Raw genomic sequence first — 11,708 nt, 5'->3', positions numbered from 1 at the left:
AGCGGAACAACGTGTAGTCGTTACCTGCTCCCCAAGTCAGAGACGAGACGTTGAGTCTCGCTCAATGGAAGGAGCAGGTGAGGGTGGAAGATGAAGGTATGAAGGAGAGAGCGACTCACCGATAGAGTAATATATGTTCCCCACTATCGCATCCCTGCTTAGCGCGTTTGAATGTCGTCCGTGCGAGAGGTCTTGTGACTCTCTATCATCCGCCAGACGCAAGTGAAGTGCAGATATCACTTGTGAGTAGTCCAGTTTGGAATGCTGACTCATGTGTCAATAGACGCCATTGAGATGGTGGTGTAGTGCAACCTCAGAAGATTCGTGGAGAACATGTGATGTGCGACGACTCAGAGAATAAGGTTTCAAGCTAGAGCCAGCTAGTCTGGATGTAGGCTAGCCTACACGAACTTCAAAGTTTCCAGATCGCTTCTGCAGACAGCGACTTCAAGACGAGTGAAGGACTGCAAACAATACGACTGCTTCTCACACACACGCTCACCCGTATCAGTGTCATACAGGACCACGACTATCCTACATTAGAGTCTGGACAGACACCGCGCCCGGGGATAGTGCAACACGGCCCTGAGGAACGGCGCTGGAACATCAGACAGCCAGCGCGTGAGGGCGCGTCTCCTCCAACATGGCCGCCGTAGGTTACCACTCGAATTTCATAAGAAGCCGTATGCTGACTCAAGATGCGATCTAGCCCATCACCACCATCTCCGACTCAAAAGACCGACAAGGACTGAATCTAATAGCGGCGCATTCCCATATTCGAGGCCTGGGCGTAACACCAGACACTCTCACCCCCAAAGCCAACGCAGATGGATTGGTTGGACAGCAACAGGCGCGGAAGGCGGCCAGCGTCATCCTACAGATGGTCAAGGAGGGCAAGATTGCAGGAAGGGCAGTTCTGATATCAGGACCACCCAGCACAGGCAAGACCGCGATCGCAATAGGAATGAGCAAGGGCCTGGGAGAGGACACACCATTCACCATGCTCGCATCATCCGAGATCTTCAGTCTGGACATGAGCAAGACGGAGGCATTAGAACAAGCATTCCGGAAAAGCATCGGCGTGCGGATACGAGAGGAAAGCGAAGTAATCGAAGGCGAAGTGGTAGAGATCCAAATCGACCGCTCTGTGACCGGCAGCAACAAATCCGGCAAACTCACGCTGAAAACCACCGACATGGAGACCCTCTACGACATGGGCACGCGCATGATCGACAGCATGACCAAGGAAAAAGTCATGGCCGGCGACGTCATCAGCATCGACAAAGCCTCTGGACGCATCACCAAGCTCGGCCGCAGCTACACCCGCAGTCGCGACTACGACGCCATGGGTCCGGACACCAAGTTCGTGCAATGTCCTGACGGCGAGCTGCAAGTAAGAAGAGAGACGGTGCACACCGTCAGCCTGCACGAAATCGACGTCATCAACAGCCGCACGCAAGGCTTCCTCGCCCTCTTCTCCGGCGACACGGGCGAGATCCGCAGCGAAGTACGCGAGCAGATCAACACCAAAGTCGCCGAGTGGCGGGAAGAAGGCAAGGCGGAAATCGTGCCCGGCGTGCTGTTCATCGACGAAGTGCACATGCTGGATATCGAGTGCTTCAGCTTCATCAACCGCGCGTTGGAAGACGAGCTCGCGCCGATCGTCATCATGGCTTCGAATCGCGGCTCCACGACTATCCGCGGGACTTCGTACCGATCCCCTCACGGCTTACCACTAGATTTCCTCGACCGCGTGGTCATCATCTCCACCCACCCCTACAACGCCGACGAAATCCGCTCCATCCTCTCCATCCGCGCGCAGGAAGAAGAAGTCGACGTCTCCGCCGACGCTCTAGCCCTCTTAACCAAAATCGGCCAGGAAACTGGACTCCGCTACGCGAGCAATCTGATCACGACATCCCATCTCCTTTCCCAGAAGCGGCGGGCGAAGGAGGTAGATGTGGCGGATGTGCAGAGGAGTTTCGGATTGTTCTATGATCCGAGCCGGAGCGTGAAGTTTGTGACCGAGTATGAGAAGAGGTTTATCGGGGAGGATGGGGGTGTGACGTTGGGGGGTGCGACGAACGGGGTTGCGAGGGGTGGTGATGCTATGGAGGTTTCGTAAGGAGGCAGATAGTGGAGAATTTGTGTCGAATAAGAAGCATGGCGTTTGTTTGAGTCAGACGAGGGGGCTGTAGAATTAGTACGAAGAGGAGAAAGGGCTGGCAAGGCTGGTATCTGTGCGATTGAGCAGGTTGAAGATTCAGTTCTGTCGAATGCATACTAGATCCGATATCATCTTTTTGATGTCGACGGTCCACCAACGCCATCCTGCTCTATCTCCCACTCTCAGAGAAATGGCACTAAAACACCGCTCCAACGAAAATGCTCTCCACCCTTCACAGCAACAAATGCATCTTCCATGCAGCCTCGCAAACCCCGCGAGGTGAGAACTCAATGCTTCGCCGTGACCGCCTCCCCCGTCGCCTTCTCCACCATTTCCTTGGCAACATCCCCCAACGCAACCATACACACCGTCTGCCACACGCCCAACCCGATCCTTGGCGCCACACCGCGATACAGCCCCTTCACACCGCTCGTGCCGTAGACGTAGCGGAAGGTATTGGCCACGGTCATCTTTTTGGGGCGGTTCGGGTCTTCCTTCTTCGACTGCATCTCCACGCGCACGACTTCGATCGGCTGGTTCCAGGCGGAGAGGCCGCCGCCGAGGGCCGAGGCGAGGATGCGCTCGGGGACGGAGAGTTTGGTCTTTTCGTCTTTGCCTGTGACGCTGCGGATGCCGTTTTCACTACAATCAACACTGTTAGCAGGAGTCGCGATTGGAGATGGTGGAAAGGGGGGGATGAACGCACGCAACCCGACTCAACCCAAACCGACTCCCCCAATTCGTCACCTGCCGCACCGCGACCGCATTCACCCCCTTGTTAATCCCCTTGATCCCCTCCCGGCGATAAATATCCATAAACGTCGCCATCGTCCCCGGCACCTTCTCCCCTTTCATCGCGGCCTTGTGCTTCGTCATCTCGACCGTCTTCATGCACGTGCAGAAGCCCATGGTCGCGTAGGCCTGTGCCAACCCGCCGGCCATGCCGCCCCCGATGCCGGAGACGAAGTTGTTGGCGCCGGCGCGTTTGGCGTAGTATTCGGCTTCGCTGGCGACGAAGAGGAGGACGGCGCCCTTGGTGGAGGCTTCGATCCAGGCCCAGGGGATGAGGCCTTGGTAGACTAATCACACCACATACTAAATCAGCACGAGCTCCCTCGCCGTATCCTGCTCACACGTAGGTATAGGAAGGAGAAGAAGCACTTACACCCCAAAACCCCACCCCGAGCCCAAATCCGACTCACACTCCCCATCATACCATCCGTCCTGTTCGCCGCCATGGTCGTCTTCATGACCTCCAGCGGCTGCCCGAGCGTCGTGACCTCGAACATGTTCAGCCCGGCTCCCAGCAGCAAATTGCTGAACTTGACGGGCTTCTTCTCGACTTGCGCCTCGCCCTTGAGCGGGGAGAGCTGGGACGCGGTGACCATGGTTGTGTGGGTGTCGTGGGGGATGGGGGGGGGGCCTGACCAAGGCGGTAGGTGTGGCTTCGTTGCCGGTGTGGTGGTTGTTCGGAGGTTGAAGGGAGGAGGTGTGGTGAGGTTCACGTGTCGCTGATAGGGGAGCTTTGCTTGCTTGCTTCTTTCTCGTGGATACCGCCTTATCTCACTCTGTGCGACGGTGGAGTTGGAGAGTGGAGAGGAAGGATCCGTAGATTGGATCGAGCTGAAGGTCACACACACGACCGTACAAAAATGTATGAAAGGCTGAACTGATCGTGTCCTTACAGCTTCCCGAATAACGATGACCGCCAACCGGCCCCAGACCAAGGGACGAGCTGGGCAAGCAAGCTGGGATCTCTCAACTAAAATTAGCGGCTCGTGGCCCTGGTCGTCGGCGAGGCTCAACCGCGCTCCACCCGCAGCTGTTGAACGAGCTTTATTTCGGACTTCCGAGAGTACATTTCATTGAGTCGAAGACATTGTGGAACGATATGGTACGGACAATGGTGTCTCGGAGTCCGATGGCCTGAACGAGAGGAGAGGATCCGCCATCTATACAGAAGAAACAAGCCTTCGTCAATGCCCAATCCTACAGTCTTGCCCTAGAGGTTACATAGAACTTCCATCCCGTCCATGCCTCGCTGAGTACAGTATCGTTTGTAGAAGCTAGCAACACAGCGTCCGAATACCACACCACTCCTCTTACATCCTACACATCACACTCCCTTCCCTCCTCCATCCCCTCCCAACAACTTCAACGCCCTCGCAATTCGCTCCTCGTCTCCTTTCCTCGGGCCTTCAATTCAAACATTTGCCCCGACAAGCTTCGCATACGCCTCCGTCGAGAAGCTCTTGGGCCGCTCAATCGGCATGCCCACCGCGCGATCAATGATCAGCTGCGGCAGCACGCCAATCGCTCGGCTGACACCGAACAACACCGTGTAGAAGTTCTGCTCCGTCAGGCCGTAGTACTGCAGCAGCACGCCCGAGTGCGCGTCCACGTTCGGGTACGGGTTCTTCGTCTTGCCGTGCTCGGTGAGGACACCAGGCGCGATCTTGTACACCTGGCTGACCAGCTTGAACATCGGGTCGTCGGGCAGGTGCTTGAGCGCGAACTCGCGCTGGCTGACGTAGCGGGGGTCCGTCTTGCGCAGGACGGCGTGGCCGTAGCCGGGTACGACACGGCCGGATTTGAGAGTGTCCCAGAGGTATTTGCTGATGTTCTCGTCGCTGAGATCGGAGCCGACCGACTTCTTCATCTCTTGGAGCCAGTTGAGGACTTCCTGGTTGGCGAGGCCGTGGAGAGGGCCGGCGAGACCGTTCAGGCCGGCGGAGAGGGAGAGCATGGGCGAGGAAAGGGCAGAGCCGACGAGGTGGGTGGTATGGGCTGACACGTTGCCGCCCTCGTGGTCGGAGTGGATGGTGAGGTAGAGGCGCATGAGCTCGACGAAGTCGGTGTTGTCGGCGAAGCCGAGCTGGTTCGCCAGGTTGTAGCCGTAGTCCTTGTCCTTTTGCACAGCGGGCACCTTGCCGTCCTTGAAGACGTTGCGGTAGATGCGCGCGGCGATGGTGGGCAGCTTGGCAATGGTGTCCATGCTGTCCTCGAAGGTGTGCTCCCAGTACTCCGTCTTCTTCATGCCGCGGGCGTAGGCCTTGGCGAAGGCAGACTCGTGCTCGAGGGCGGTTACGGCGAGGGAGAACTGCGCCATTGGGTGAAGATCGCTGGGGCAGCGGTCGATGAGCTCGGTGATGAAGGATGGGACCTCAGCGCGCGCAGCCCACTCGGCGGAGAGGTCGCGGACTTGCTGTTCGGTCGGGACTTCGCCGGTCAGGAGGAGCCAGAAGAGACCTTCTGGGAGAGGCTCAGAGCCACCTGGAGCTTTGGGGAGCTGCTCCTGGCATTCCGGGATGGTGCGGCCACGGAAACGGATGCCCTCCTCGCTGTCGAGGACGGAGCCTTCCCAGACTAGCGACTTGATGCCACGGGCGCCGCCATAGACTTGGTCGAGAGTGACCTCTCCGAGCACCTTGTTGCCGTGGTCTTTCCGGAGCTTCTTGATCTGCTCTTGCTTCTCGGGGAGGCTGGCGGCGAAGGTCTCTTTGAGGGACTGTGATGCTTGCGTCAGTACATTGGGCCTATTTCTTACAGGTCGGCTGTAAGACTGACAGCGTTCTTGCCAGCGGTAGCGTATGTGCGCGCAGCATTGAAGCCGAAGCTCGAGGTCGCGGAGCGTGATGCAACATTGCGGAGGGCGAGCCTCGAGGCCGTCGACAGGGCAGCCATTGCGGGTGATGTGTCTGTGGGTTGCTGTTCTATTCGAGTAGTGTTAGAGAATGCTATACGTCCGACCAGGACAATGACAAGGCAAGTGGCAGGATGGAGAGCAAAGGCAATGGGTTGGGGTGATGGGAACGACAACAAGCTCGTCAGAAAAAGTGATGCTCAGATGGGTAGCTCGTCGGAGAAAGCAGGCGCCGGTCGGAAGGCGCTGTGCACGGCCAGGTCGTGAGAGCAAGAATAGCATGACCTTTGGGGCGATATCCTCTGCTTCCACTCGAGATGCACCGAGATAGGGCTGTATATGTTATCTACGTGTTCCTTGTATCAGCGTGATCATCAGCTGTTACCTGCAATTGACTTTGGCTGAAGCTCAGTGAATGTGCAGTAGCTCAGCTCGACTCGGATCCTGCAAGGCGAGAGCACGTGCAGCGGGAGAGGCCTGAAGTCCGCCGGCTGGCTTTGACAACCTCCTCACTTCAATTCTTCTTCCTTTCTTCACCCACAACATCACGTTTTCTTCATCGCATCCCTCAACCCGGGCGCACGTCGATTCACCACCTCGACCGTCTTGCTCCCCGTCTTAGGCAGCCCTCGCGCCTTTCTTGAGATCTCGTATCGCAGGAGCAACCCTTCACAGCATCTGAAATCTAACACTTTCACGTGGCGAACCCACAGAAGTCATCGCGAACTGCTAGTCCAATTCATTCCGACTGAACTGTGCTATCAAGCCGCTCGCTGCAGCGTATATAGACCGCGCGTCTTATCATCTGGCTCGCGCTCTTACCGCAGCCTACCTCGGAGACCTAGTAACACATATCGACAAGACGGGACTCCACCACTAAACGACCCCGACTACAAGCCGTGGCGTAGACAAGAGCAGACAACACCACTTGCGCGAGAGGTTCAGCCATCGCAGCGTCTCTTCACTGGTCGACTAAGAGGTAGCCTGCTCCTTCAGTGTGCGAAGCTCGTAATCGAGGGCAGAAAATCTCTTCGAAGGCCTTGCTGCGAGACCTCTGAACACTGCAGCGACCAGTAGGAGTTTCACAATATTGGTGAAGTATCCGGACTGCCATCGACCTCTACCATCACTACTTCACTGCCGCCCTCAAGCTCACCCGAGTAGTAGCTGTTGCTCACAGACTGGTGACGCTGGTAGTGTGTCTTCTGCCATATCAGGGACTTGCGTAGACTGGTAGAGCTTTCTCGAGGCTCGTAGCCGTTGAGTACGTCACGCCGGCAGAACACTAAGAGGTTATAAGCACGTGAACGAGCCCTCGTCTCGACCATGGCGCCCAACATCATCACCGAGGTAGACTCGCAGCTTGCGTCCTTGAACGCGATGAAGGCTCCGGGAGCGAGCAAGACCAAGATCCTCGCCATCACCGCGCTATGCGTGAACAACATCCAGGTAAGTCTGATGCACTATCACATGCGTGGCAACCTTGTCATGTCTGCCCCGTACTGATCACGTATATCCTACAGGCCGAGTCGGAACTCGTACAATCACTCTACCGAGCCGTCAAGAAGGCCCTTCCCACCCACAAGCTCGGCGCCATCTACGTGATCGACAGCGTGGTGCGGAAGTGGATTGAGCAGGCGAAACAGAACGGACAAGACCTGCACATTGAAGGCCGCGGCGAGCCCGGTACATACCCAGCTGCCGTCAAGCGAGTGACGGAGCTCATGCCTGCGCTGTTCGAGGACACTTTCAAGAACATGCCTGCTGAGCAGAGAGAAAAGTTAGGAAGCATGGTCAGGATCTGGGAGAAGGGCAGCACCTTTCCAGCGAAGATGTTGGCAGACTTTCAGACGAGACTGGCTGGCGAGGCTGCGAAGCCAAATGGGACACAGTTCACCCAGAACTTCGCGGGCAGCGGCCAGACGATCACCGCGCCCCTACCCACCAGGCCACTTTCCACTCCAGTGGGATATCCACCACCACACCTATACGAACAGGGTTTCATCAAGCAGATGAACGGAGCGCCTGCAATGAATAGCCAGCCGCAACCCCAACCGACTCCGCAACAACAGCCACAAGCGCAACAGCCGACTCAGAACGTGAGTAGTATCTTGGCTGCGCTGGCCAACATTCCCAAGCCGGCGCCGCAACCACAACCTCAGCAGCAACAGGCGCCTCAACATGCTCCCGCGCCGCAGCAAAGCGCTCCAGGCCAAGTACCACAAAACCTAGCAGCTCTGTTCGGACAAGTCAACATGAGTGGTACTCCCAGCCTACCTCCCTTCCCACCGCAGCAACAGCAGCCTTCGTACGCCACCCCACAACCTGGACAGCCGTTCCAGCTACCACCAGGATTCTCAGGCTTCCCACCTCAACCACCACCATCTATCCCACAACACTACGCACAGGCTCCGCCTCCACAGCAGCCCCCACCGCAACAGGCAGATCCACTGGCACCGGTCCGCGGCTTCCTTCCGCAGAACATTATCAATGACCCGCAAAAGCTCCAGCAAGCCCTGAAGTTATTGCTGGACCTGCAACAGCAAGGTATTCCGATGGATCAGTGGGGCCCGGTCATAGAGGCGTTCGCCAGTCAGCATCAGGCACCCACCCAAGGTGGCTACGATACATACGCACGAGGCCGAAGCCGCAGCCCGGAGAGAGGTGGCGGTCGCAGGCGAGGCAGCCCGGTGTATGGCGCCTACGGCGCGAACGGACGCAACCAGGACGGAGGTCGCGATCGCTACCGGCAGCGCTCACCCATGCGCAACAGTCCCATGCCAGGGCAGGGCGGCAGTAGGGCGATGAACGGCATGCCCATGCAGCCAAAGTTCATTAGAATTGACAGCAGCATGCCGCCGAACCACATCAAGGTCCTCTCCCGCACGCTCTTCGTCGGTGGCGCCAACGGATCGCAACAGGAAATAAACGACCTCTTCGAGCGCTTTGGCACAGTGCAGACCTGCATCGCTAACCGGGACAAGCGCCACGCTTTCGTCAAGATGACCACCCGCGAGCACGCTCTCAACGCCAAGGAGAACCTGGAGCGCCTACAAAGCAGCAACGACCGCGAGGTGATGAGCATCGCCCGTCAGACCAAATGGGGCGTCGGTTTCGGTCCCCGCGAGTGCTGCAACTACCAAAAAGGTGAGAGCGTCATCCCGATCGAGAAACTCACCGACGCGGACAACAAATGGCTCCTCACCGCCGAGTACGGTGGCACCGGCGGCCAGCCCGTCGAAGGCGGCATGGTGCTCGAGGAACCGGATATCGAGATCGGCGCCGGCGTCAGCAGCAAGGCGATGTCGAAGCGCGTCCTGCCGGATGCCGGTCCACCGCATAAACGCCAGCGCAACGATGATGCTGGGCCAAGGAATGCTGGGGGTAGGGACAGGAGAGCGCCGCCGGGTTATGGTCAGGGGGGTTATGGGTATGGAGCCCAGCAGCAACAACAACAGCAGCAGCAGCCGATGCAGATGGAGGCGTATGGGTACGCGAGGCCGGAGCCCGTGGCTGTGGCGACACCGCCTGCGGTGCCCGGGTTCGGGTTCTCGCTGCCGGGTGCTGGGGGGCACGGGGGGTATCGATAGGACGATTGTGAGGATGGGAAGGAGGAGGATGAGAGGGAGAAGAGTGGTAGTACGGTTTTCGAGTTGTGGAAGGAGTTGGCGGGACAGGGGGAGTTGAATGGGAAGGGGTGGTGAAGTCTTTCTTGCTTTTGAGAGGACTGCGGTGGGAGTTCATGCGGGCTTTGCTTTAAGCGGCTTTGCGCTTCGTGGCTAAGGGAGCGAGGTTTCTTGCAGGAGTATTAGTAGTACTTCGTTCGATAGCTATTCACACAAGGCATTGCTATGTAAGAGATACGGTATCTCATTTCCTGCGACATCGGCGCTTCTGCTCTATCTACAAGCCAAGCCCATCTCAACTGCACCTCACTTCCGACTTCCGACGGCTTGGGATCAACAACCGTCTGCGACTGGTTATTCCCGGCATAAACGGTGGATACGGTGGTTATCGAGATGGAGCCTTTTTGGTGCCGCTATCGCTTCTTCAACAACATGCCGCACGTGTTCGCGGAGGCTCGACGCTGTACAGACATCCCGCGTTTCGAGCACTCCTGCCATGGCTGCTCACGAAGGAGAGCGGCGTGAGTCCGAGAAGGCCAATCACCGGACGGAGGAAGATGGCTCGTCGAACCTTGGATCCGAAATATCGAGAGATGTCGAGCAAGGAGATGCTCTCCCGCCGAACGAGGAGAAAATCACGCCCCGAGCCTCGCTGGAGTTGACGCGGACGGTGAGCACGGCGCTGTCGAGAGTTACGACGCGCATGACCAACCGGCATATTGTTGATCCTGGGCCTCCGCCTGGTAAGGGAAGCCTACCATGTGTCCCATAGGTACGGAGCTGACGATTTGCAAAGACGGCGGTGTCAAAGCATGGACGCAGGTGGCGATGGGATGGATCGTTATCGTGACTACTTGGGGCTACCTGTACGCACAGTTTTCCATACACCCAAGGAGGATATGTGCTGATATGACGACAGCAACTCCTTCGGCGTGTTCCAGACCTACTACACGTCCGAACTCGCCATCGACCAATCCACCGTCTCCTGGATCGGCTCCATCCAACTCTGGCTCATCTTCATCATCTCCACTTTCTCCGGCCGCGCCCTGGATGCAGGCCTGTTCATACCCACCTTCATCCTCGGGTCGTTTTTTCAGGTTCTCGGGATCTTTATGAACTCGCTCTGTAAGGAGTTTTGGCAGATCCTTTTGGCTCAAGGCCTGTGCACTGGTATTGGCAGTGGGATATTGTTCACTCCGTCCTTGGGACTGATCACGACGTATTTTAGCAAGAAGCGAGGGCTGGCTGTTGCGATTGTGACGACGGGGAACTCGCTTGGAGGCGCTATATACCCGGTTATTGTACGCCAGCTGCTGCCGAAGATTGGCTTTGCTTGGACTGTACGGGTTATTGGGTTCATGAATCTAGCTTGCCTTTGCATTGGATTGGCTTTCATGAGACCGCGTCTACCACCTCGCAAGACGGGACCGTTGGTGGAATGGAGAGCATTCACAGAGGTACCGTACGCCCTCGCAGTCGTGGGCATGACGCTTGTTTTCGGCGGCCTCTTCTTCGTCTACTACTACATCACTTCCTACGCCTTCGACATCCTGGGCATGTCCTACGCCTCCTCAGCCAACATCCTCATCCTCTTCAACGCCGTACGTACCTACTTTACCCCCATCTCTACCACTTATTAACACCCTCCAGATCGGCATCCCCGCCCGCCTCTTCACAGGCATCATCGCCGACCGCCTCACCGGCCCCCTCAACGCCATCATCCTCCTCATCGCCATCAACGCCCTCTGCGCCTTCACCTGGCTCGCCGTGCGCTCGGTGGCAGGCATGTACGTTGAGACGGCCATCTACGGCATCGCGGCCGGAGCCTTTCAATGTCTTTTCCCGACGACGATCACGAGTCTGCACGACGATGTGTCGAAGAATGGGATCCGAATGGGGATGGCTTTTAGTGTGTTTTCGTTTGCTGGACTGCTAGGGCCGCCTGTTGGCGGCCAGTTGTTGGAGACGAATGGTGGGGGAAGAGGGGGGTATGTGAGTGCGTTGGTTGGGGTGGGGGTGGCGACGGCGGTGGGGACGGGGCTGTTGTGTGTGGCGAGGGTGAAGAAAGTTGGTTGGGGGTTGGGGACGAAGTGCTGATGTAAGGCAGCTGCGATAGCGCCGTCCACACGCCAGCGTGTTACTGCTGTGAGCGCCTTCTCTGTGTCTCACAACGAACGGGGTCGTAATGGCCACTCGTCCCTGCTTGGCCGACTTGGTTCCTTCGAACGCTCGTGTTCCTCTCTTCACCCGACCAACTTTTGGATTGTTACAC

General features: G+C 57.6%; 5 protein-coding genes across 5 annotated transcripts; 3 read left to right on the top strand and 2 right to left on the bottom strand.

Annotated features, from left to right (window-relative positions):
* Positions 1 to 643: 643 nt before the first annotated feature.
* On the top strand, positions 644 to 2,125 carry RVB2 (RuvB-like protein 2; the record flags this gene model as incomplete). Its single annotated transcript, XM_064800218.1, has 2 exons — positions 644 to 652; positions 710 to 2,125. 2 exons carry the CDS (start codon positions 644 to 646, stop codon positions 2,123 to 2,125), a joined length of 1,425 nt encoding a protein of 474 aa, XP_064661557.1.
* Positions 2,126 to 2,454: 329 nt separating this feature from the next.
* Positions 2,455 to 3,555, bottom strand: YHM2 (Mitochondrial DNA replication protein yhm2; the record flags this gene model as incomplete). Its single annotated transcript, XM_064800217.1, has 3 exons — positions 2,455 to 2,809; positions 2,874 to 3,246; positions 3,333 to 3,555. The coding sequence occupies 3 exons, from the start codon at positions 3,553 to 3,555 to the stop codon at positions 2,455 to 2,457; spliced, it is 951 nt and encodes a 316-aa protein (XP_064661556.1).
* Positions 3,556 to 4,370: 815 nt separating this feature from the next.
* On the bottom strand, positions 4,371 to 5,851 carry CIT1 (citrate (Si)-synthase; the record flags this gene model as incomplete). Its single annotated transcript, XM_064800216.1, has 2 exons — positions 4,371 to 5,675; positions 5,735 to 5,851. 2 exons carry the CDS (start codon positions 5,849 to 5,851, stop codon positions 4,371 to 4,373), a joined length of 1,422 nt encoding a protein of 473 aa, XP_064661555.1.
* Positions 5,852 to 7,136: 1,285 nt separating this feature from the next.
* LTR77_002956 (uncharacterized protein) lies at positions 7,137 to 9,400 on the top strand (the record flags this gene model as incomplete). Its single annotated transcript, XM_064800215.1, has 2 exons — positions 7,137 to 7,259; positions 7,334 to 9,400. 2 exons carry the CDS (start codon positions 7,137 to 7,139, stop codon positions 9,398 to 9,400), a joined length of 2,190 nt encoding a protein of 729 aa, XP_064661554.1.
* Positions 9,401 to 9,932: 532 nt separating this feature from the next.
* LTR77_002955 (uncharacterized protein) lies at positions 9,933 to 11,533 on the top strand (the record flags this gene model as incomplete). Its single annotated transcript, XM_064800214.1, has 4 exons — positions 9,933 to 10,179; positions 10,209 to 10,302; positions 10,356 to 11,037; positions 11,087 to 11,533. The coding sequence occupies 4 exons, from the start codon at positions 9,933 to 9,935 to the stop codon at positions 11,531 to 11,533; spliced, it is 1,470 nt and encodes a 489-aa protein (XP_064661553.1).
* Positions 11,534 to 11,708: the final 175 nt, after the last annotated feature.

The sequence above is a fragment of the Saxophila tyrrhenica genome, assembly GCF_035928015.1.
Source record: "Saxophila tyrrhenica strain CCFEE 5935 chromosome Unknown scaffold_4, whole genome shotgun sequence".
Lineage (NCBI taxonomy): Eukaryota > Fungi > Ascomycota > Dothideomycetes > Mycosphaerellales > Extremaceae > Saxophila > Saxophila tyrrhenica.
Note: the sequence above shows the minus strand (reverse complement) of the source record. Positions and strands in the feature narration are given on the sequence as shown.